This window comes from Anopheles aquasalis, chromosome 2 (assembly GCF_943734665.1).
Source record: "Anopheles aquasalis chromosome 2, idAnoAquaMG_Q_19, whole genome shotgun sequence".
NCBI classification, from domain to species: Eukaryota; Metazoa; Arthropoda; class Insecta; order Diptera; family Culicidae; genus Anopheles; species Anopheles aquasalis.
The window spans coordinates 55,885,647-55,910,646 of NC_064877.1; the positions used below are offsets into that span (position 1 = coordinate 55,885,647).

General features: G+C 49.4%; 1 protein-coding gene across 1 annotated transcript in view; it reads left to right on the forward strand.

The window, feature by feature from the left end:
- The first annotated feature begins 3,320 nt into the window (after window positions 1-3,320).
- LOC126569894 (uncharacterized) overlaps window positions 3,321-25,000 on the forward strand; it is a 32,400-nt gene continuing 10,720 nt past the window's right edge. The window contains exons 1-2 of the mRNA XM_050227294.1: window positions 3,321-4,172; window positions 15,502-16,082. Of these exons, the coding sequence (XP_050083251.1) occupies window positions 15,663-16,082 (420 nt within the window). The 5' untranslated portion in view covers window positions 3,321-4,172; window positions 15,502-15,662. The remainder of the gene's footprint in view (window positions 4,173-15,501; window positions 16,083-25,000) is intronic.

Below are 25,000 nucleotides of genomic sequence, written 5' to 3' on the forward strand. Positions count from 1 at the left end.
TGCTCAGAAAGGCGCGTGGCTACTTTCCATTGAGGACACGGGCTGGAACTGGGGCAGCAAAACGCATGACATCACGGCGATCACCGTCGTGAGCGTTCGCTGCCAGTAGCCGTGCCAAAAGCACGTATACACAGGCTCATTTCGATGGAACACTACCTCGGTGTCCGGATGCTGGTGTCCTTGGTGGGAGTTGGAATGATCCAAATTCCTTTCATACGCAAATAGGAGGCCTCGTGGTCGATGAACGCTCTTGGGCTGAAACCAATGCGCGCTTAGATTAAACTCAATAATCAACTGGCGAAGAAAGGAATAACTTCAAGTAACATTCGATTTTTCTCTTTTACCTCCAACAGGTTGACGGAGCAACCGATGATCGTCTGAGCCTAGAACGAGGAAAAACGATCAAGGAAGCGGCGGAACGACTAGCGAGGACTTTCAAGCGGCAACGGATACTGCTATCGGGATTCAGACGGACAACAACGTTGTTTTTTTTAACATACGATAACATCATTTTTTAACAACTCGTATATAAGGACGGACGAGCCGTATGTTTAAACAACGTTGTTGATAGGAAAAAATCGACGAAGGTCAGCCTAAACGGTTTTGTGAAACGGTATCGATCATCTGAACAGTGTCTGTCTGGGGATACCCAGCTACGGTTACCTTTGCTGAGGCAATGTTCGCAATCCCCTTGATTGAGGCCTATGAGGCCTATCGCTTATGGGCTAGACGCTGGAAGCAGTGGAATGAAAAGACTTCCTACTATTCCAGCGAAGGAGGAGAATTCATTACCTTGGACTTGATTTCAAGAGTTTCGACAAAACTTTGCCAGCCTGCTTGATTAAAGTAGCTTTCAACATCCTGATGATGAACATTGATTTCGGACACTACAGAGAGCACGGTGTGCCGATTGCCAAATCACTAGTACGGATGTATGAGATGATAACTGACTATTTCATCAATACACCAGTCAGAATGTGTAACGGTGAGCGTTACAAGAAGTCAGCAGGGCTTGCGAGTGGCAGTTACTTCACGCAACTGGTTGCGAGTATTTGCAACTACGTTCTGCTTCAGTATGCAGCGTTGAAGGAGTCTGTTGACATCATCAACTTGTACGTACTAGGTGCTGACTCGATACTCTCCAGCGACAGACCGTTGACTCCGTACATAGTAGCTGTGCATTTGAAATCACTCGGAATGGTTGTCGACGTGCAGAAGTCATATTACTCACATCGTGAACTAACGTTCCTAGACTACTAGATAAACGAAGGAATCCCTATTAAGGACAGGGAATAGCTATTAATTTAAAAAGGCTGGCTGCCAAAAACAGCTCGGAGTTTGCATACCGATTGTGAATGAGCTCGAGCACGGCCCGCGTAAGAAACTGTCCGATGTATCCACTAGACGCCAGCCACCTTCCAAGGATACGGTGATCGTCGTGCGCTCTCATTACGGTGCTCGACCACGAAAACGGAGTGACCAGGGATGAACGCTTGCGATCGTCAGTAGGGGTTCGATTCTAATGTTATTGAAGAAAAGATGAGTTTTCCCAACCTTCTGCCAAATCACCCATGTGCCATGTAGAGTAAATTGTGTTCAAGAAACGTCTATGAACTCGCATGGATTACGCGAAAAATCAATAGATTGTCTGCGAAAAATTTATTGGACCGAATGTACATCTACGATCCTTTGAGGAAAAACGGCCAGGACTGATCAACAGAAAGGACCATCAGGTCTTCCATTCACACACATCTTTAATGAGTCGGTAAAAACAGGAAGAGCTTAGTTGGGAAGTTTAAGCCAGGTTCATATAGGGCAGACCTTGCATCATCGGAATACCACTTAATTCGAGCGATGTAAAACTTCCTTAATGGTGTACGGCCGGCTTCAAGAGAAGCATGTGAAAACGGCGTATCAAAGTTTTCACAGAAAATCAGCGGAGTTGTTACACCAAAGCAATTATGCCTTTAACAAAAAAAAAAATAGCGAAAGCTGGGTAACTAAAATGGAACATATTTTGTTGAATAAAATTATTAAAAAAAAAAGTTGGATCAGAAATACGAAAAGATTTTTTCGAGTGCGCAATATAATGGTGAATAAATCCGAATTATGATATAATACTTGAGATGCTAGACCGCGGACTTATTGACCTATCAATCAATTATTCATTTGCAAGTAAGTAAGCATAAAAAAGATGGTATTCCATGACCACCACTAAAACAGATATTCCATGATATTGTCCATAACCAGAAAGTCAATTTTTTAATTTCTATTGTCAAAGCTCCGGAAATTTTACAAAAAGATTTCTGTGTGCAAAGCTGATCGAAAAACATCCTTCACGAGTAGTACATTCTTCTTAAAAAAACTGAATTCACTTTGGATCAACTGAATACTGAAGCTGAAACTGTTCTGAATTTCACGTAAAATTGTTCATCCAACAAAGTTCAATGGGAATAGAGTAAGGGGTAATTGTCCTTAAGGGGAGGCTTCGCTATTTTTTGACACATATTTTTTTAAATTTCGTTGAATGCTGATCCTTTCAAGAATATTGTGTAAATTTGTTTGATCAAAATTAATTATTAAAAATAAGTTGATAAAATAGAATGATAGAAAGATTTAAAATTATGGGAAAATGGGAGTTAAAGCCTGTACAAAAAATAGTTCGTAACATCTATTTAAAAAAGGAGATTAATATGATGCTAGTCATTAGCATTAAGAAAATAAAAGATTAAAGAAGGCACAAATAAAGAATTTTGGATTGACAGATAAATGTTTGATAGTGCTTAAAGTAACTTTAGATCATCTGTATGGACCATTCATCAGTAGCATGAAACAGCCAATTTTTTTAACAACATGCAAACTCTCAATTTACAAAAAAGGGTCCCATAGGCAAGCTTTCTGGTCTACTTCAGCTACAAACACAATATACCACCGGCTGACCATCACCGTTCCTTGCACTTGGTGCTGCACACACGATCCTTACGATTGTTCTGCGACTATCAGCGTCAGGACAGTTCCTAGGCGTTAGCTCTCCTACCATCGGCCACCATCGGATCAGCCCCATATGCTCGCTGTCTAGTTCGAAGAAGCCCTTTCCACTCGTTTCACTCCAGTCGCTGTGGTGCTCCATTCAAACTTTCCCGTTCTCACGACGGTGTGCCACGAAGTTGTGTAGATTGCGTGCGCTTCTAAAGGTGTATTTGGGTCCGCATTTCACAAACACCAACAGCCAGAGAGCTCGCGCTGCTTAAGTCCGGCGACCGTTGTATCTTGTCTCAAACGGCCGCACGCATTCTCGCCACAGCTGGACCACCGAACGGACGAGCCCACCGACCCGTTTGCTCGATCTTCGCCTACGATCTTGTGGAATGCTGACCAGCCAAACGAATTGTCCCGTCCGCGGTCTCGTCAACGGCGTCACCATCTCGCTGCTTGTCCAGAAAGTGTAGAAACAGCGCAGTTTGTGGCGTTAAAAAGGCGCCCAAAAAGCCCAAGGTGCTGGTGTTTTGTGTGCGACGGGGGCTCATACAAGTGTATGTGTGTCTGTAAGTGTGTGTAAAAGGGCAAGAAGGAGAAGGGTTTCACGTATCCTCAACATTGTTCGAGCAGTTTATGCTACAGAAAGGAAGAAAGAAAGGAAAGAAGGAGGAAGGGTAGTAGAAGGTGAGCTTCGAAAGGGGGCCATCCGCAGCAGCAACAAGACGAGGTTCGTCGCGTCGTCACCGTTGTTGTCGTTCGTTCTCGCCGTGGTCTGCGTCGGTCGCGTCAGAGTTTCGCAAGAACTTGCGATCTCTCTCGCTAGAGCGTTGTGTGCTAGAGCCACCGCCAAGTGCTACCACAGTGTGTCGAGTGCGATCGATCGTTGGCCTTCCTGCGGCCTCCCCTGGCTGCCAGTGCACGCGATGCAACGCTGGTGGTTGCAGTTGCCCGTATGCGGATCGTTTGTTTAACTGTTTGTTCCGACCGATCGTAGCTCGCGTGTTTGTGTTTTTTTGTTGTTGCGATCTAAGACACCCGTTGCTAGTGTCTCCATGCGGCCTTTAGCTTGCCTGCGGAAGTGCTCAAGTGAATATCATTAAATCGAATCGGATAAGGGCCGCTATAAGTGTGTACTGTTGCTAACAACTTCTTCGACGAAACGGCAAACGACAAATATCCAACGAGTGGCCGAAGTAAGTAACCGATCGTGTGCCTGCGGTGGAGGCAAACATGTTTAATGTGGAACACGTTTTGCTCTCTCACGCCTCTCGCCCCGCGGCAATTGAACCTTATTAAATCAAGTTCGTTCCGATTGATAGTCTGTGGTCTCGGGACGTGGCCCCCGAAGAACGAAGAAAACCCGAAAAAGGCCAAACAGCACACGCGCGTGACTGTGTTGGTGCCGATGTGAATGTTCCCTCCTCCTGGACTGGCCGTGCTTTCTTGAATGTATCCACGGATCTGGTCTCCCTATCTAAAACCCTGCATGCAGCTACGGAAGCAGCTCCAAAGAAAGGCTCCGCGTGTCCAACAGCTGGACCTCGAAGAGAGAGCGAGGGGGAGGTTAAAGAACGCTAAATGATCGCTGAACATGATCATTACGTGGTTTTGTTTGCTGTTTGCTCACCAGCCCAGCGATAGTACACCGTACTGGTCGCTGGTTCCAGGTTTAGTGCTGATTCATGCTAAAAGCTCTCCCATTCGACTTCACTTCTCTGCGTGGAACGATTTACCGTTCCTAAACCGATCTAATGCCGGCCATGCCATGGTGATCGCGTTGTGGTCTGTGGCCCGCACAAGATCGATACTCGCTGTATCGAGAAACTGAGATATTGTGGAGAGGGCACACGCTGGCAAATCCCTTCTCCTGCAGTGCCGTTGCCGAACAAGCAATGCCTGGGGTGTCTATCGCCTTCTTAGGAGTGTACAGACTCGCACTAGGCACTACCGAGCAGCCTCCTGGGCCGCGAGAGTTGGAGTTTATGTGTCGCGGGAACAAGTTTTGCGATTGTGACATCGCTTGGAGCGCTGTGTTTTTGAAGAGAAGCAATAGTTTCGTTCTTTAACGAGGCATTAGATGAAATGAGGGACATAGATGGGTCTCTTCTGGTTGAAGAATGTTAAAGGGAAAGTTGTACACCACCATGGCACCTGCAAAGCTGCGAATGTTTATGATAAGACCAATTGAAGCGCATTTTTCGTGTTGGCGATTTATGCCGCTTTATAGCACAATCATGCAATCTCGCAAAACGGTCGTGCACTAAATGTGTTCCAGAGCATAAAGCCTTCGCACCAAACTTACTGCAGAAAACGGGGTTCAATTTAAAAGCAAAAATGAGAGAGAGAAAAAAAAGGTTTGAAACAAAACTCCGCTTAATGATACAGCTATTAACCTTTCCCGCAGTAAAGATCCCCGGCAGACAGGCGCGAACCGTGCCGTTTGCCGATGTCTTCATTCTTTTCCGTCTGGACAATGGGGGGTGAGACAGAGAGAAGCGGATGGTAAAGCGTGTGCTGGTGCTTTGCATAACGATCATAAACACACTGTGGCCGCACTGGCTAGCCAGCAGAGACATTCAAATTATACCCTTCGTCAAGCGTCACCGACGTGGCCGACGTCTTCCGATTGTCCCATTTTCTTCGCTGGCCCGCTAGGTTCTTTGGTTGTTATCGGGTCGGGTTCAAGAATGGAAAGAAAGCGAGATTCAAGCGACGATTACGATCTTTCCACCGTGGCGAGACCGTACCGAATCCATCCAAAAGCAGCTTCTACGAGAGGCCATCAGACGCACGGGTGGTCAGCTGGATGATCCATGGCATCATCCGTGGCATGGGAAATGGTCCAAAAAAACTATCGAAACGAAACGAAACGAAACCGATTTCATTGTCGATTCCCTTTGTGCCCTTTGTGCCTCTCTCTCTCCTTTCCTGTGTTTCTATTTTTCATCGAGATTCGTTCCGTTCTGTAGCACAGAATCCGTCGTCAGCATCCGTCGATGCGACTCTGTTCTGTGTCCCTTCCACTCAACCAACCAGCTGGTACCAGCGCACCCGAAACTACCTGTGCCTCCGGAAGAGGCTAATGGTTTCGGTGTTTGAAGGGAATTCGAGCCCCCGAATAGGTGTTTCGGTCGTAAAGGGTATGATTAAAACGGGATGTTGGAATCGAGGAGGAATCTCGAGGAAGGGGGGTACGTTGACGTCCGGACCTGCGGGGCTCGAACGGAATTCGATTTCGATTTGTCATTCCTTTCCGCGCTCTGCTCTGATCTCGCTAATGATCGACGAAATATTAGCGGATAGGCGGAGCGGACAGACTGACAGTGTTTGGATTTGTCGGATACGAATACGGCCGCTCTGGCCGCTCTGGAATGTATCATATTCCATTCGAACCCAATACACACCGAACCGGATACTGGTTCCCTGGTGTTGTTGGTCTTCAGCATTAGCAGTAGCAGCAGCCGCAGCAGCAGCAGCAGCAGGCAGTTTAGTCTTCTAATCTGCCCACATAGGTTCCGCAAGAGAGAAGCTAATTCTGAGGCAGGGTCCGCCCGGTCCGATCGGTCGCTTACTGATGTCATTGGCCGCTACTAGGTGGGAGTGGCGTATCAGTTTATGCGGGAGAAACGCCGTCCAGTCCGCCAGCCAGGTCCAAGAGAATATCCTGCATGTGGCGAGTGGCTGAGATGATTTTGGGGGGGTGTTGCCGTTGCGGCCACTGCTGGACCCGGTTTCCATAAAACCAGTTTCTTCAACTGTTTGCTCGAGCGCATCGCTCCGATCCTCCTCGTCGACTGGCATTTGCGATCGTACGGGAAAGTGTGTAGATTGTGTGCAGACTGACTGTAGACTGCTGCACTTACGACGCGACGCGATATCGTCTAGCAGAGCGAGAGCGTAGCTTGTGAGGTGCGGATGAGTGAGGGGACAGTAATCATCCGAATCGATTCACTTCGAGATGTCGAATGGCGTAATCAACGTCTAGATTGCATGATAAATACTTCTAAGATCATCATCGTGTCCCTGGCGATGATGGAACGAAATGGCTGACGATCTGCTTTCGTTTGACAGCGATCAAACGGAGGACGAACTTGACAGGAAGTCGGGGTATATAATCGGCCGTTCCAAATCTACTCATTTCCGTTCCGGCAACCTCTCGAAAGCGTGGCGCTACTCTCGCCGGTGACCCATAGCCGCAGTGATCTCCCGAGGCCCCGAAGGCCTGGAAGACCTAACCTCAACATCCTCTCCCCGGACAGCTGTTTGACCTGTCTCGTCGTGCCGGGCGGAATCGACATCAAAAAATGACGCTGAAAGGCAAGCCGTGGCCGTGGCGAGCACTACTAAAAAGCCAGCCCAACCGAAGTCAAGTTTGTGAAAATGGAAAGTTAAAGTCGAACGGCGCGAGTCACAGGTGGGCTTTTGCGGGTCAGCGCCTTTACGGTGTGCCACCGTCACCATCACCGGTCGCCGGGAACACCGACACACAGAGAAAGCGCCAAACATTAAGCCAGCAGCATAAGCAGGGAAGGGAAGAGACGACGATCAGCTAGGTTCCCTCCGCACCGCGCCTGTTGCCCTTGTTGCACACCATCCTTTCCTAGAGGGGGGGGGGGGGGGGGGGGGTTGTGGGTCACCTTCTTCATCTCCTTCCAAAATAAGAAGAAATCAAAAGAAAGAAGATCTACGATTGGGAGGCTCGCATCGTGTGCATGTGTGTCTGTGCGTGTCCGGCAATGAATTCCAATCCCGAAAACCTCCTCTTCAGAGTGCTCGTGGAGCCCGTTGCTCATCCTGATAGCAACCAACGACCGTCCAGGTTTGTTGGCAAAGGGGTAGCATGCAGTTTCCTTCCTTTTTTGTCTGATCCGACAGCCCATCGGGTTCCCCGTTGGAACAAAGCACTGCCAGCCGCTGGTGTTGATGGCGGAATGGATTCTACTTCTTCCCGCCGGGGATTGGCTTTGTTCCGTCGCGAAATGTGTGTTTCACTTTTGTTTACCCATTCCGGTCTGTGGGTGCCCCGAATGAACCAGAATACGGTGGTGGTGGCGGAACAGACACAAGACACAAAAAAGATAGCGAAAGAGAGAGAATGAGAGAGAGGGAGAGTCGATCATCTTTCAGTTCCCGGTGATCAAACACAGTATCACGGTCGCTGTCGATGTGCCATTTCTGCATTCCACGCATTCCTGGGACCTTGCTTGCTGCTGGTGGGGGCCAGTCCACTGAACCCGCTCAAAACTTACCACCTCTCCGTCTGGGTGTTTGTTATGATGGCATCTTAATCGACAAAACTGCTTCTGCTGCTGCTGCTGCTGCTGCGGATCAATTTCGGGAGTGGGGACTTGATGATGGGTTGCAAATTTGCACTCCATCTGGCCCCGTCGTGGTCGTGCTGGCTGACGGAACCTGCTGAGTAAACGATTGCACGACGTCCGAGTTGGTGCGTTAATTGTTGGCATGAGCAGGCGGACAGTGGGGCATCATGCAGCTGCCATTATGGCGGTCCAAGAGCATTTACAATTGACCGATTTGATGTTATGATTCGATTTCCATGAGATTTCCAATTTACATCATCATTACCATCTTTCGTGATGGATCCTTCCCAAAAAGGGCACCGAAATGGTGACGAAATTACGTGCTCAAAAGATCATCGCTGACGAGAGAAGCTGCATTCTTCTGACTCATCTAGCTCCGGTCGCAATATGGCGTCACGATCGTGCGTCACCGAGGTGAGGCGAGAAGTGTGCCCGATCGTATGCCGTTCTATAGGGTTGCGTGATTTTCTACCAATTTGTAACCGATCGGTGGTGAGTCGGTGAGTCGAGTTGCATCATGAGCTAAGTTTGACTTCACGTCAGCCATAAAATTGAGAATTTGTGACGACGTCGCGTCGGTCTCGTTCTCATCATGTTTGTTCGTCTGCTAGCTCCTTTGTTGTGTTTCCGCCACGTTAATCATAGCAATCCGCTACCATAACACTGGCATGGCGCCATGTTGAAAGGATGCGCTACTCTAGGCGCACGCTAACAATTGAACCCAAAAGAATGGCGTAGTAACTGCGTGGCCCTTTGAAGTGCCAACCGAAGTGACACTCTCCGCGCTCGTCGCCTGTCGTCATCATGATGGCCTTCGTGGGTTTTTGTCGTCATGCACCACGGGGTCGACGGGGATTTGCACCGAAACTCGATCTCTACCCTCGGCATCAACTTTCTGTGTGCGACGGTTTGCGACACTGAGGTTTTCTGTTAGTTTTGTGCTCTCGCAGCAGGGTTTTAGAGCTCGATATGTGGCCACCTTCGGTCGCACGTGGAAGTGTCGTGTGCAGCAGGAGGACCAGGGTTTCAGGTCCAGTAGTTTCACCGTTCCACATCGGCCACTAGTGATGGAGTGTCGCGGCCTTATTGTAAGGTTCACCAGGCCAGTCAGCCAGTCAGCCAGGTGGGATGAATGTAGCGGCTGCTGCCATAGTTTCCGTCTGCGTTATTAGATTATGACTGCAGGGGAGGAGCCGCAACCACCATTGCACTGGCCATTGATGGCGGTCGGTGCCGATTTCGTTTGTGGCGTGGCGCGGATTGCGGTTGTTGTGAAACGTGAGACCCAAACAAGGTCGAAGGCGTGCGAGAGGCGTGCGTAAGGCCATGGGAGAAGCGTGTCGGGGGGGTGAAGTGAGCGTTTTGGCCACCAAGATTGCCCACAACCACCCCCAACAACCACAATGCGGCCCACAAGGGGGCGGGTGGTGGTGGTGGTGGTGGTCTGGTTTGTTTCATTTTGCTTGCTCGGTTTTTTTTTCTTCGGATTTTCAACCAATCTTTTCTCTCCAGCGATTTGTGTGCTGGCCAGCACAAACTCATGCCGTGGGTACACACGCCGCGCACAAGTCTTATCTGGTTGTTGCGGGGGCCACGGAATGGTTTTGTTTCTCGGCCCGGTGGTCGCCCGGGGTTTCGGATCGGTTGCCGTGGAGCCTCACCGTTGGCCTCCATTATTCACGTTTAGAAGTGACTACCACGCACCATGTTGTTGGAATGCACCCGATGCGAAGTAACCACCGCGGTGGCCAACTCTCGCGAGATACCACGACGCCAACGGTCCCACGGTATCGCTACTCGGAGTTTGTTGTTTCGTCAAATCCGTGCTGTTCGTACTCCACGGAGTCGCTTTGTACTCTCCAATGTCAGGGTTAGGAGCGACTGTTTTGGGAGTTATGACTTGGTCTCCTCCCCCCTTTCTCTCTCTTTCTCTCTCTGTGTATTACCCGATAACGGAAGGTGCGTTTGACCTGGACACCGTTTATTGTTGTTGGGTGTTGGGCGGTGAATGGCGCGCAAGGTGCGAAAGAGAGGCTGGTGTGTGGCGGTCTTTTTTTGTTGATTAACTAAACAGTTAACAGTTTGCTTCGACTGCTCCCACTGCGCAAACATTGCATTGTTGCATGCTGGGGACCTGGCCTGGGGGACCATTTGAGGTCTGTTGGAGGTGTGGCTGGGAATGGGTTGGCCATTTTCGGATCGATTCGGCCGCGGTTTCGTTTGTCCGTTTGTGTGTTTGTTTGAGCAATGTTTGCTCTGCCTTCCGATGGACTGGTAGAGAAAGAAGCAGGAGAGGACACTCTTCTTGAGTAGCGTGATTGGCGTTACTGTTGAGCATCTTTTCAAACGACGACGAAGTTCTTTAACAATTTATTGGTTATTTTGGCAATAGAATCTTATAAAATTACTTATTAATAGACAGATGATGTCCACTTTGCATCACTCAGCGTTGATCAATCGAAATGTATCTTATTACTGTGGAATATTTTATTGAATTGATTGATTCATTAGTAGCACCATTATTCGCCATTTAATGGTTTTCAAAGCTACTAAAAAAGAACAAAATAGGTACAAAACACAAAAGAACAAAATAGGAGATGAAATCGATCCTTTGTGACGCTCGAAAAATTGTGTAGGAAAAGGAAACTCACTCAAATGCCACTAAAGAACCTCGGATTTCGTAATAAAACAATGCAAGAATTCAGAATTAGGTTCGGAAAAATTTCTTGCACGAGTCTATTTTGATTTTCATTAATGAATCTGCTGACTTTTAGTCTGATTTGGCTGAAGCTGCTAATAAAGTTGTCTGATGCCTCAATAGCAGAAATGCAACGGGTTCGATTTTATGGAAAAGTACATTCAAAACCCTCCCACCTTTCCGAGATTAAAAAATATGTGGCATTAATGAAAAGAAGTAAAAGAAAAGAGAGGAAAAGTAATGCTTTACAGACTAGGAGATATTGTATCTGTATGTTCTATCTATCTTTTACATGAATTTGCGGGATAGTTAAAACTAGTGGACTATTGAAATATTGTAACAAATACAAAAAATAGCTTTTTCCACTTCCTTATAATTGTTTTCTAAATCGAGTGCTCTTTAGTCTTATCCACTTTTTATTGATTTTAAGTTAGTAGACATGATTCAATCTTTGCAACATTGCGGAATACGGCCTAGAAGAGGGCACGATCGTAACATTCATAAAATGATTTCAACTTTTACTTCACTTTCTGCAGCAAGATAATCGCAGACCTGTTTGCGGGGAAGGGCAATCCATTTAACATAAAAATGAATGTAATAAGATCGATTAAGCAATGCAGTTGCTCACCAAACTGGACTATATTACATAATTTCCGGTACAGTCTTATGAAAAAATCTCCTAAAAATTAAACAATTTGGCACAAAAGCCCCCCTTAAAAACCGACAACATGATGTGAGATGAAGTGAAGTAACTGGTACAAGGTGAGGAGATTATGAGACCACATTTCATTCGAAACACCATCATCACCTACTCGCACCAGCAAGTTAATGCTCTTGCAAAGCATAAAACCCGAAATGAAGAAATGCAAAATTAACAATCCCAACCTGTGCCACCGAATGTTTTGCGAGGAGCACTGTTACCAGCGTGGCTTCTGTTACGCGCAATCACGCGCTCCTGGGATTCCGCTCTCTACTCTTATCAGATGTTGGGTGCACGGTAATTATTGGTCAACTGTCAACCGATGGTCCGGGACTGGGGACCGCACAGCACCAGAAAACCAGAAAACCAACATTCATGGCCGGTAGGGGGAGGTGGAAATTGAAATAAAAATGAAATCATCAACAATCGACCGCTGCGTCCCGGACAAAACCACAAACCAGGATACGGATACGGGGCGACACGGCAACACTCACTCGTCTAGGTTCATTTGCGTTGATTTTAAACCTGTCCTGCAACCCGCGGGCATTCGGCTCAACAATGATTGCGTTCGGATTGAGTGGACATAAAATTACATTCCCGGTTCCCCAGGGCCAGGCACACAACAACAAACACACCCATGGGCACGGCAGTTCAAGGGGGGTGTCCTTTTTAACCAGGCAGCACCAGGGTGCCCACGGCCTACGCCTTCGCAGCTCACTGGGTGGAAAAACATTTAAAATGTCAAACCAACTCCAAGTCGATCATCGAGCCCCGGTGGTACTGCTGGAGCGTGTTATGGGGCCACCAGTGAGAGGGACTTGTCGCCGAAACGCCGATGCAAACCCATACTGCACCGAACGAAGGGCCCTTGTCTGAATCGTCCACCTCTCTCCAGGACTCCTCGGGGCTGCTGCTCCGGTATCGAACAACTTTCGGTGCCCTGGCTTCCAAAGGCACATAAAATGCAATAAAAACATCATCAGCATCGCCCACAGTCCACCGTAACTGCACTGGAAACCTGGAAACCTGGCCCATCGGAGTGCGGGGAGAGTTCGATCGTCTGGTCCGACAAGCCGGCCGTCGGGCATGGTTCGATGGGTTTTTTTTGCTGTCGAAGCCACGACGCTGGACCACCACCGTTCGGCCGTTTGAAGCGAAAGAGAGCGAATCCGGACCGTTCATAGTGCGTACATGAGTCGGCACATTCCCCCCCTATGTGAGCAGCATATTGGTGCTCTCGGACAGACTGCCGCACGTAAAGTGATACCGGAACCGGATCTAGGTCTGGTCGGCTGGCTGGCGCTTGAGTGGACAACGATTGGATGAAGCGATTATGGTGCCCGGGGGCGGGGGTTGGATGGTGCGAAAATAGATTTACAATTTATGTCACAATTAGCCGGGGGACCGACCTGCGCAATGCCATTTACTTAGTCACTTGATTACCGTGTCCGATGCCACGCGTGGAACGGAAAGTTGAAGTGAAAATCCGTCCACAAGATGGCGTGACAGTGCGATTCGCCTACTAGCTGAGGGTCTTTTAGACGTAACCGCTGTAGACAAAAGGTTACTAGGGGCAACGTCCCTGGGGACATTGCGGACGTTGATGACTAATCCTTTGCAGTACGGGACCAGCTCGACACTAAATTGAGTTCCTTTTTTGCTACTAGACGTGGACAGACACTTGTGAACTTCTTGGTAAAGCTTGGGCCCGTCTCGGAGGGGCCAATCGAATTAACCAAATGGATCATAGAGCGCTCCCCTCAACCAAGGACAACGACGACCGTCGAGTGGGTTGACTTTGGCGCCAGAGTGTCGCCCAGCACAGCCCAACGATCAGAAGGCTACTGCTCCTCCCAAGACTTCCGCTTCGACTCGCTCGGAAGGTGTGAAACTAGTTTGAAGCCCCCTCCCTCTCGCTCTCGGATGCCGGAGAACTGACCGAAGCGGATGCAGTTTTTTGAGGTTTTGGGTGTTGGGTGATTGATTGTAAAGGTGCGAGACTCGACACGCGGCTCCGGCTCTGAATTGCTTGTCAGATTACTTCTAGGCAACTGCTGCTGCAAGCGGGGCTGCGGAAAAGGTGAAGGTAACGGCTAGACGGACCTTGCCTCCAGTGAGTCCAGTTTTGCCTTAGATTAAAGTATCTCCAGTACCACCAGTACCTTCTCTCCGTAGTGTCCAACGCTCAAGTTGCCTTTTAAGTTGGTGCCAGGTCCAGTTTTACTTAGGACTTCTTGTTAGTGGGTCGCCACCACTGGTCCAATGGTGTCCAGCTCAGCAGTGATTCATTCGCAGATACCAGCGGAATACACACGCTACACCCGCTGGATCCAGTGAGGTTGGTGCGATGAAGCAACCCAAAACATGACAGACAAAGTCCATTACCTAACGAACGTGCGTCCTCTATCGCGGGCGATTCAATTAAAATGCTACACAGAGCACTCAGTACACATACTGGCCGCTCCTCTCCCGAGGACGAGGACGGGCGTGTTGATTGATTGGAAAGCAGTGACAACATAAAAGTGAGCCCCTCACTACGGGTCCCCGTCTCTCTGTGCTCTGTGTAAAGCGAAGCGACGAAATTCCGTTCCAATTCCAACGGCATGGAGACCGCGGGCGTGACGAATAATGCCCTTATTAAATAAATTTCGCTCTCCAGACGCAGAGCACCGAGGAGAGGGTCCGGCAGGGCAAGTCTCAAGTCGGAGTTGCTGGTGGTGCTGCTGCTGCTGCTGCAAACTGCATTGCAAGTAAGAGGCAGTCGCGACTGTAAGGTGTGGCACCGAGACAGGCCGATTGGCTAGGGGTGACTCATTGGTATCTCCGCACTCTTACTGCGGGCCATATCGGCCAAAGGGGCCAAGACGCATTACACCATCTGTTGCTTCGGGTGCCTGCGCTGGCCAGTGTGCATTCGGTGGCGTGCATGCAGCACTCCCGACGGTGAACGGTGTGGCTGTCATCACTGGTGGCGTGTTTTTCGTGGCGCGAGATAAATGAATCGATTCGAAAGCCCCGGTGACGGGTCCTAAATACCGCCAGTAGCGTGGCAGCCTTCGCAGGTTCGCAGCAAAAAGTGGAACAACGAAAACACCGTGTCACCGGCATCGTTAATCGGGGCCATTTAAACGGAACCAACCGGTGGGGGCCCTTCCTTACCAGACCACAGTGCCAGTCCCCTCCCACCGCAAAAGAAGCAAAAAGCGGTATCCTTCATTGCCGGAAATAATGCACCTTCCGAAGGGCGGCACGCACAGTGGCGCGAATTGCTCCGGAGGCCTCAACTGCACGGTGTAGGAGGTGCTGGTGGTGGTGAAAGGAAGTGCCAGCGGCAAAAAATAAAACAGCTGAGACGGCAGAAAAGACAAGGGGACAGAAAAAAAAACTGTAACAAAAACAGTCGCAAAGCTAACTGCGCGAAAGCTGGCCAGAAAAATGGCGTTGAAAATGGATACCTTTAATCTCATTAGCCGAATCCGTCGAACACCGGTCGGAGTAGGCCGGAGACTTGCTGATGGCCTGGCACTCGGCTTCATCTCCCCCCGGATTCCGTGGGCCGTGGGCGGAAAATAGGCGATCGATGGTCAATTATAGTGCCGAAGGCGTGTTGTGCCGAAGGAGTGGATATGATGGTGGTTTCGATGTTATTGGATTAGCTTGCGACCGGGTGGCAGCGGATTTGCCACACGTGCGTTGTGCCATTGAGTACAATTGAGGACATTCAAAGCCGTCGCGACTTCTTCTTTTGATAACACTCAATAACTAATTCCCTTTATCTTTGTTTCGGTTCCTTCCACTTCCAGTTGCTCCCGTCTAGTGATACCATTATGAGTTGTTTGATTGTCAGTCTAATTGGCGCCAGTGGTTCGTTCGGACGTCGATCGTGATCGCGTAGTGCCATGTTCTGGTGGAGCAGTCGGGCGGGTGACGATCAACAACAACAACAACGACGACAACGACGACGATGCGCGCCCCAACAGTAACTGCAACCACGGTGACCGTAGCGCCCTCTACCGGTGGGACAATGTTTGGCATCACGAACGCCCATCTCGTCCACAACGCGCTCTCGAGTGGACCGGCGTCGGCGGGAACGATCGGACTACCGCCGATTAAAGCGGACAGTCCAACGGGCCCTGGGGGTGGAGGTGGACCGACGATACAGCTTACCTCGTCCGGTGGTACCGGGCGGGCAAAAGTGAACCGCGCTTCGTCGGTCTGTGGACCGGGACCGGGCATGATGTTGGTGTCTTCGTTGAAGGCTTCCAGTCGCAGCGGTACCAGCAGTCCCGTCAAACGGAACTCCAGTTCCAGCTCGAGCTTCGGCAGCAGTAGCGATCGCCGGAGCATCTTCTACACCGACACCGAACCGGAGCAGGGAAGCAAGGTAAGGACCGTCAGTTCACACCGTTAGGTTAGTCTGTCAAGGATGACCGATAGCTCGTAGTAGATCGATTAACGGAGCCAGGAGAAGAGAGAGATTTATGTATTGTATGAGTTTCGTGTGGTCGTTGGTGTGTAAAGCAGTACCGGTAGTGCGCGCTGAATTAGGTCTTCCGTGGCGGACTGGCGGACTGGAACGGACTCAATGGTAAGGCTTGCGGATCAGCATTTCGTCTGCCAGGAGCACGCCACGCCGCGCGCACATTGATGCAACGCGTGGCATAGATCTTGGTTCGCGCGTTGGCCATTGTTAGTTAGGACGAGCATTTAGCGAGCTGCCGTTTCATGGTGGCTCCGTTATGCAATCTAACGTCTACCGTGGTCCTGCTGCTTCGTTGGTTGATCGTTGTATTGAGAGGCATGAGATGGCGATGCAGGCGATTGAGAGATGGTGGTGTGCTTCATAGCGTATCCGAGTGGCTGGCTCATAACGAACGTTATTAAGTACGTGGAATGCTAATTGGATTAGATGACCAGAGGGTGGGGGGGGGGGGGGGGGGAGGTGGGATGAGGAGGCTGCTAACAGTTTTCCCTTGCATGGCCACGCTATTGAAGAGAGGTAGAGAGGGAGAGAGAGTGGTTTATCTCGAAAGTTGGTACTAATCGTGTAACGGACATTGCGTGGATGGTCCATCCATGGATGTTGCTCTGCAATTTTCACTTTCATTCCCGCTAACAGATGGTCCGAATGATAGTTTTGAAGGATGACCAACATGGCAGCTCACTGGAGCGAAGATTAAAAGTATTTGGATCATCTTTAAAACGATTTAGTACATCCTTTTAGTACAAATATAACATAACATTAAATCAACACATGAATTCAAACTAAAGGTTTTGCGGATGCTCACTGTAGCAATTCATGAAATACAATCTTTCTTATCACGGAAGTTTATCAAATTGTATCCTATTTCTTTTTCTAATAAGCAAATAGTATTATAACAGCACTTCAAAAATTGAGAATGTTTTGTAGCAAAATTTATTTAGATTTAGATTTAAATTTTATTGACGTCATGCAAGTAGACCGAACTTATAGACTAGCATTTATCAACTAAAACTAAATTAACGATTGAATATTGAATTTAGCAAACTCATCCGCTGGTTGTGAAACACATTAACAAACCGTTTGATTGTTTTCATCATCGTTTGTGACCCGCTGGTAGTGTGTGGCAACGGCTACGGCTTTTCACGCTGCATCAGAGTGCGGCGTCCCAAAAACCCCCCCAAATGAAGCCCCCCAATCCACCGAAGACGTGCCACCGGTCCGTGTAAGTCGAGGGCTTTTAATTTATGAAAATCGTGCCCGGGCAAAACCGTTACTTTCTAGCGCTGCTGTTACCTCGCTGGCCGGGGGTGGGGTCTGCTGGCAATTTATTCGTCCATATCATTTTCCACACTGGCAACCAACCCCCGTGACGACGACGTCGGCGAGGGTCACGGAAATGGCGGTACCTATTATTGGCACGGGTTGCAACGGTTGCAGCAGCAGCTGTTTCGATAGAATTCAACCCAACACCCGGTCCGGGGGGCATGCTGTTTGTTCGACATAAGACACATTACCAAGGGGGAGGTTTCAGGTATGCAAATATCAATACCCCGGAGTACGGCCTGGCGATGCTGGCGTTGGTGCTATACCTGGAGATAAAGCCACACCGCGAACCATTTTGAAGTGTGTCTTGTTTGTTTGTTGCAACTCTCCCCCGCCAAAAAACACGGGCGTGCAGAGGCCAGCTCCAGGCCCTCTTACAGAGTACAGGAAACGAAATCGAAAGCCCGCTTGTTAGCAGCGCCAGCACCAGATAAATGATAGTGCGGCCTCGGTGAAGATGATCGGTTCGGAAGCGGTTCCCCATTTTTCAGACCCTCATGGCTGTTTGCCTGCTGCAATGGCTCTTTGGCATTGTTTGGCCCCGGTCTGTTAATAGTCTGGTGGATTAGGTAATCGCTTGGAAGGCTCTGATCATGAGGGCACTTTAGCGACGGCGTAATGGCGGCGACGGTTCTGTAGGTTACTTGCCACTGAATGCGCCACTAACCGTGGGTCTGGTGGATGTAGTGATCGCGGGATCTAATCTCTTGAGCTAGATGAGGGCCATACGGAGTGTACGGAGCGCAGTACGAAGAGCAATGATTTTGGCCAAGGTGTACGGTTATATGTGAGGTTATGAAACCAATTAATAAATATATGAGCGTCAAAAAACGATAAATTCCGTTTCAATCCTGCTGCTGCGATCCGGGACGGGATGAGGGTGGGCGAGGGCCTGGCATGCCTGGCATGCCTGGCTTGCATAATTTTATGGAGCCATTGTCTATTGAGCGGACGAGTGTTCTTTCGTCTCGCGTCTTGCTTTATGGGAGCGGTGGCCTTCCGGTTACGAGTGTAACGTAAAAGTGATGACCACCCGGAAGGTTGTTGGTTTGGGTTGGCTTGCGGCTTGGAGTACTACTCCAATGTAAGATCCTTAAAGGGTCACTCCCCGTCTTGTAGTGACATCTTCCACGCAGGCCAATCACTCTTGCCTCGATCCTCACATACTCCGCGTAGACGAAGACTTTGTTAATGGGCCGACTTCATTCGAGCTCTCGGGCCATAATATGCCAAGCAGAGAGTACCTTCACTACTTGGCCACTTGGCTCTTACATTTGTTTTCCGCTCCGCTTCGGTTGACCCTGAGGGTGGCATTTATGTGAGCATTTTGCGTGGCGCTGCGTGCGTGTCTGTCTGTCCACCTGGGCCGGACGAGAAGCCGAGGGAGGTTAATTACCTCCAAATGTTAACTAACTCGAGCAGAGGCCCCTTTTCATCGTGGGCACTCGGCATTGCGTTGCACGGTCATCTAGATAAATGATTTATGTAGAGTTGAAAAGTTCACCAACGAGCGCCCCTCGCGGTGTCTGTGGCATTTGCTAATGGTTGGCTCATCATAACTAGGCGCATCAATCTACCAAGGGAGCAGATGAGAAGTGGACCTTCGGATGAGGATTCTTCGGGTTTGGGTCTGTGCAATTTGGAGCAGATCTGTGGCGGATACCGCACTCAAACGTGACGGTGATGCTTTGCAGCAGCATGGTTAACGAAGAGCATTTCGGAGTTGTTGATTAGACGAAACCTTGATCCTTCATCTTGTTAGTTGTACAACATTTGAACGGTACTTGAGAGCAGGAATGAGAGTACTTTGCAATCTGCTGTGGTGCTATTCGTAAAAATGTGAGCATAACTGAATTAGAGTAGGCAAACCCAGGTCATTTCTGGTGTGTTATAAATTACAAGTCAGCCAATGAATCGAATCACTAAAGAGTTGTCTAATGCAAGGGCATGAACTGTCAAATATTGAGAAAGCATGGCCGATTTTTTTTTAATGTTCTCAGCATATAGCCCTTGTTTTGCACTTTTAGACTGCCTTTTGTTTCGATTTTTGCGAAACTCCTTGTATGGTAAAACATTTGAGGAATAGGACAATATGGAATCAAACATCGTCCATTTTTTTTAAGATAAAATCCAGAAGATCTATGACCGGCCGGATGCCTGAACGAAGTCAAAGGATCATAGAAGAAAATGAAATATAATTTATCATCATTCTAAGTATTTCAAAAACGGTATGAACTTTTTATAATAAGAAATAGCGCAATTACTTATGAAACCAATTACAATTTCGAGTTGGAATCTTATGAAAAACTTTATAAAATATATTTGATCTCGTAATAATACCATCTGTAACGAGAAATGTATTACATTCTTCACGTTCAAGTTGCCTTAGTCCAAGATTCTCAAATTTTCTGTGACGATTTAAAGATCTGTTGCTCTATACCAGATTCTAGGCAAAAACCAAACATTAAAATGACATATGCTGTAAATTACCTTCCAAGGTTTCGAAAATTAACAAGTGGAAACAATAGGCGAAACAATAAGTTCACAATCCTTATATTAACTTTCCGTTCGTTAGCATCTTACTCTTTTGGTGACATTAGCTTCTAAATACAGAATCCCGTACCTACTCGTATGAGTTGATAATCCAAATGGTTTATTGATTAAAACATTTTGCAAAACCCGAATCTGCGATCGTCGATGCACGCTCCCTGTACGATAGCTCAACGGGTAGCTGGAAACATTTGGCACGAAACGGCCATTTGGATGTTGCCATATCGGGCGCAGTTTAACCCAAAAGCGATAACATATTTATCCCGCCCCGACGACGACGACGACGACGGCAACGACGATGCGATTTCAAACATTTGCTGACCCAATGCCAAAATGTCACCAGACGATGGGTGCTATCGTAAATGGCTAAAACCAACAACATCAGTCAAGCCGCATGAGATCGCAAAGTCGTCCTGCACGACAGGAAAGTTCCTTGTTGGCTCGGACTCGGACCCGAAGCGTCCAATCACGAAAAGCCAAAAATGCGTGTCGTAAAAAGATGGTTTCTGACGACGGACGGACAGAGTTAAGCTTCTTGGAGACGACTGATCGTCTCCAGTGCGACCAAGAGGTGTTCAATCGATCTAAGACCACCACTCCCGGCCACTAAAGCTCGTAAGATCATGCTAAAACCCAAACGCCCAACCACCATCATAAAGATCGCCGCTGCGGGATGCTGCGGTTCACCCAACAGCATCCAACCGACTTCGGGGACGCGAGCGCCGTAAAAGGGAAGCGCTAGATAGGCTGCCATAAATCTGGCCTTCGATCGCGATCGGATCCGGCCGGGTCGATCGTGCGGTGGGCACGGGCCGATTGTTTTTTTTTTTTCGTTTTCTTCGTTCCTCGCGTCGTCTGGTAGAGATGGCTGGCATTCCAAACGATCACCGATTTCGACGTGTTAGCGACATAAAAATTTCTCCCAATTTTAGGTGTCACCAGCGCCTAGCGCAGTATAGTATGCGCGACCACCGGAAGCGTGTGAGCTGGGCTTTCGACTGGACCAGCTAGGTGGTCACTAAACCTGTTCCGGAAGAGGGTAAACCCTTCAGCACACGCTCACGGTTTCTTCCCTTGCGGTCTCTTGCGAGGGGAAAGTCCAGCTGTTTCTGGGGGAGAGAAACGAAGGAAGGGGAAGAAGAAAGACGCGCGGGGCACGTAAACCGTTTGTTCGTCTTCGCGCGCGGCCCTATCCGGATATTGGGACTGATCGACAGCTTGCGCACGAGAGCGGAGCGTCATCGATTGCGGCGGAACCAATCGGATCTGATTTCCGGTACTAATCGGTAAATGTATACCCAGTTCCATCCGCAAGGGTCATTGTTGTGCACGACGATTGCAAAGTTTGTGTTTCGTTTGTCGGTCGGTTGGTCGATCGGAATTGGACAAAAACCGCGCACCGCCGCGCGAAAAGCCAATTTCTACTGCTGCTCCGGCGATGCCACGGTACATCGTGGAGCACGGATTCGATGCGGATTCCACCGAGAGTGCGCGCGCTGGGGACTGTTGCGTTTCCGGTCCGGCTCCGGTCTCAGCAGCAGGAGGCGCCACCGCCGGTGCAGGCCTGCAGCGATGCGTAACCTGCGTACGGTGAACGGAGATTGAAGTTGTTTGTTGCAAGAATTCATCAATGGAGATGAGGATTGCAGACGAAGTGAAGGGCCGGACATGATGATCAGCTGCGAGAAAATCGCGCACGCTTCTTTCGAAACCAAACTCGATCTAACTTATGCATTTCATCACATGGATGGATGGCCGTTTAGTAACAGAGGCGTTTCGTGTTGGAAAATTCAATTTCAAGCCCAACACAAAGACAGAATGACCCGAAATTGAATAACAAACTCGGTAAAACTCGGTGTAAAAGTGTGCCAGGTTCAGTGCTCCCCCATTCTTAATTAGTATTCCATGCGGCAACCACCCTTGGAAGGTGGAATCGCGCGTGAGTCTCGCGGTCACCATTTTTCTGTGACAAATGCAGCACGGGCGCACTGTCTCGGTGGCACTCGCACGCTACAACTGAACAATGCGAACGCATTACTCGTGCACCATTAAGCTATTAAGGAGCCCCCCCTTTCGATCTACGGGGGAGTCCAGGTGTCACGAACGACCTGCATCAATCAGCGGTTGCTCTTCGCCGACGCCGTCGAGCCACGTTGGGCCAATTGATGAATATTTAACGGAGCGATTCCCAGGCCCAGGGCGATGAAGGCCACGCATCACGTCTGCGCACACCGTCTCCTTCATGATCACTTGCCAGCGCCACAACAGCGTGTCGATCGCGAGATCTGCGCGAGTGCAGCACAAGTTTTTGTTCATTTTCCGTTTTTCACGGTTCAGGTCAGCGCCGCCAATGCGCATACCGCATGCGATTTCATGTGAATCTCGTGAATCTGTGCCATTTTGGAGAGGCCCCCCACGGGTCGGGTCTTTAGGAAACGCGATGGCGCCACATTTCACAATCTCTCCCTTTGTGGTGCCCGGTTTTTGGTGCGAGCCCGAACCGGAACGAAAGATCGCGATTAGAATTTGGGGCCAGCTCCGTTTTAAATGCTTCTGCGCGCTTACATTCCCCACTCGGGCATGCTTTCGAAAGTGCACGGAGTGTGATGGTGGTGGGCGATAGGATTCCGTGCAACTCACCCTGCCACTCATTACCATAGAGGAGAATTCCTCTTCTCCAAGATAGCGATACGATCACTCACCAGGTGCGCGGTCTCGAGCGACATTGTAAGAAGTAGTGGCGGCGGCGGCGGCGGCGAAGGTGCCTCCCGAGACAGCTTGTTTGGACAGCTTCGTGAACTGTATGGCAACGGCAACCCCCCCCCCCCCCCCCCCCGCTTTTTGCAAAACACAGCGACCGCGCGGTCCCTTGGGCGACGGATTGTTGTTGTTGATGGTTGGATGGATGGATGGATGATCAGCGAACCGGTACAGCGTGGCGGCATGATGGATGGGATCGGCTCGATCTCCTTCTCACAGTAGTGCACAGAACTACAAAGGGAACAGAGGATCAGAAGGGGTCCGGTGGCGTTTAGTAGCCCCACAACAACACTGGCGTGTCTGAAAGCCTAACCTCAAATGTGGTGACGCGAGCAACTCGTGAAGAAGTAATAATGGAGTAAGAAGCTGGCGAGTAAAGGTTGGCCAACTGTCCAAGCCACCGGACAGAAAGGGAGGAGTGTAAGATCATGAATCTGGCCTTTCCGTGGTGCTCTTGTGGGCGTTCAATGCTCGTTAGTAGTAACGGCGCAAAAAGGTTCCACCATTTGCCACCGGATATGGATACCCAACGTGGGAAAACGTAGGCGCAAATCCAATGGTCAGCCATGGTGTGCCGTTTTTGAGGTTATGCGTGCTGGCCTCACATTATTGTGGAGATATAGATATATATATATATTTCTGCCAAGGTGTGTACGGTATCCGATTGTTAATTGCGTTATTATGCTAATTAGCTCGCTAGTGGAGTAGCGATCGCTGGCGGCGTGTGTCATGTGAGGGAGAGACGACAGACAGACCGGCTTCTTACCCTTTGAGTGCGTCCGTTAATGTCCTGTAGTTGATCGGACCAAATGTCAAACGCATCAGCCGAGCAGCGATCAAACGATCGACTCGATCGATCGAACAACCTAATCTTCGGTCATGATCATCGATCGCCGACGTTCTAGCTCGGTTTATGAGTTTGAAAATTAGCCTTTAAGATCAGACCGCTGTCAGATCGGATCGGAGTGCCTCTGGCAATCGCTTCGCTCGCTTACGATCACGATGCTGTGGTGGGTGGGCGGTCACAGTTTGATTGATGGTACAAATGTCACGGTCACGGGGACTCTGGATCGAATCGCGTTCGCATTTTTGGTGATCATGTCGATCTCTCTTTTTAATAAGCTCCGTATTATGGAAGCCCTTGCTGCTGATCTCACAATTTGACCCTGAACACCACCGACGTCTGGGAGGGCAGCAGGGCTTCTCTCACGCACCCTGGCTAATTCCCAGCCATTCTGACCTACTACTGAACTGAACTGCCTGAAGCGCAAGACAATGATACTGCGGTTATGAGATTGCGAGCAACGCAATAATGTTGTGGCGCAATCGGAAAGGGAACGGCCAAGAAGAAGAAGAAGGTCACGAGAAACGCGCGCGCTGACGATGGCGCCGATGAGCAACAGGAAATGCATCATTTGCAGCCCCCGACGATCGACTAATCCAATTATGACACCAAATCAACCAACGGCGACAGTAGCGATCTGATCGGATTAGAGTGATCGCTGGTGCCCTGAAGCTACTGCGCTTCCGACGCCAAACCTGTGCCCAATCCAGCAGTGGCTCCAGTGGCATTCCGGACGCCTCCAGGATGATCATAATTGATGAGGTTTTATGACGGTCTCGAATCGGATCGGATCGCCTCTCGCCGCGGCGTTCGATCGCGATCGATAGCGTACGTCACACTGACACAGTGACGCGTCTAATCGCGTCCGTCATCAAGCGTCAGAGCTGTCAACCTGTCATCGAGAAGGCAAATTTGTCCCAAAAAACCTCAACCGAAGAGCGAGCGAGCTACGCTCTCATGACATCCGTATGGAATCCATTGTCTTGCGGTGGCAGGGCGCCCATTTTTCTGGTTGAATTCCGTCGCAAGGTCTGTCGCAAAGGCGAGGCTAACGCTCGTTAATCCGCGCCCTCTCTTAATGGGGCTCAGGACCAGATTTAGGTTAGGGGCCGCAATCCACGGCCACCATGCCGCCGCTATGGGACCTCGTGAGGAGGTTTCTCTGAGGAGGAAATGGCCAGGGGTAACGAGGTGGTTCTTCGTGACAACGCTCGGCAGACTGCCGGGCTGATGGATGAGGGCACGGACTGATGGCGACCCTAATTCTCGTCACCTGAATCGTGACTGAGCATTCTTCGTGTGGCCTCGAAGCGCCTCGTGATCATTGTGGCAGAATCGGAGA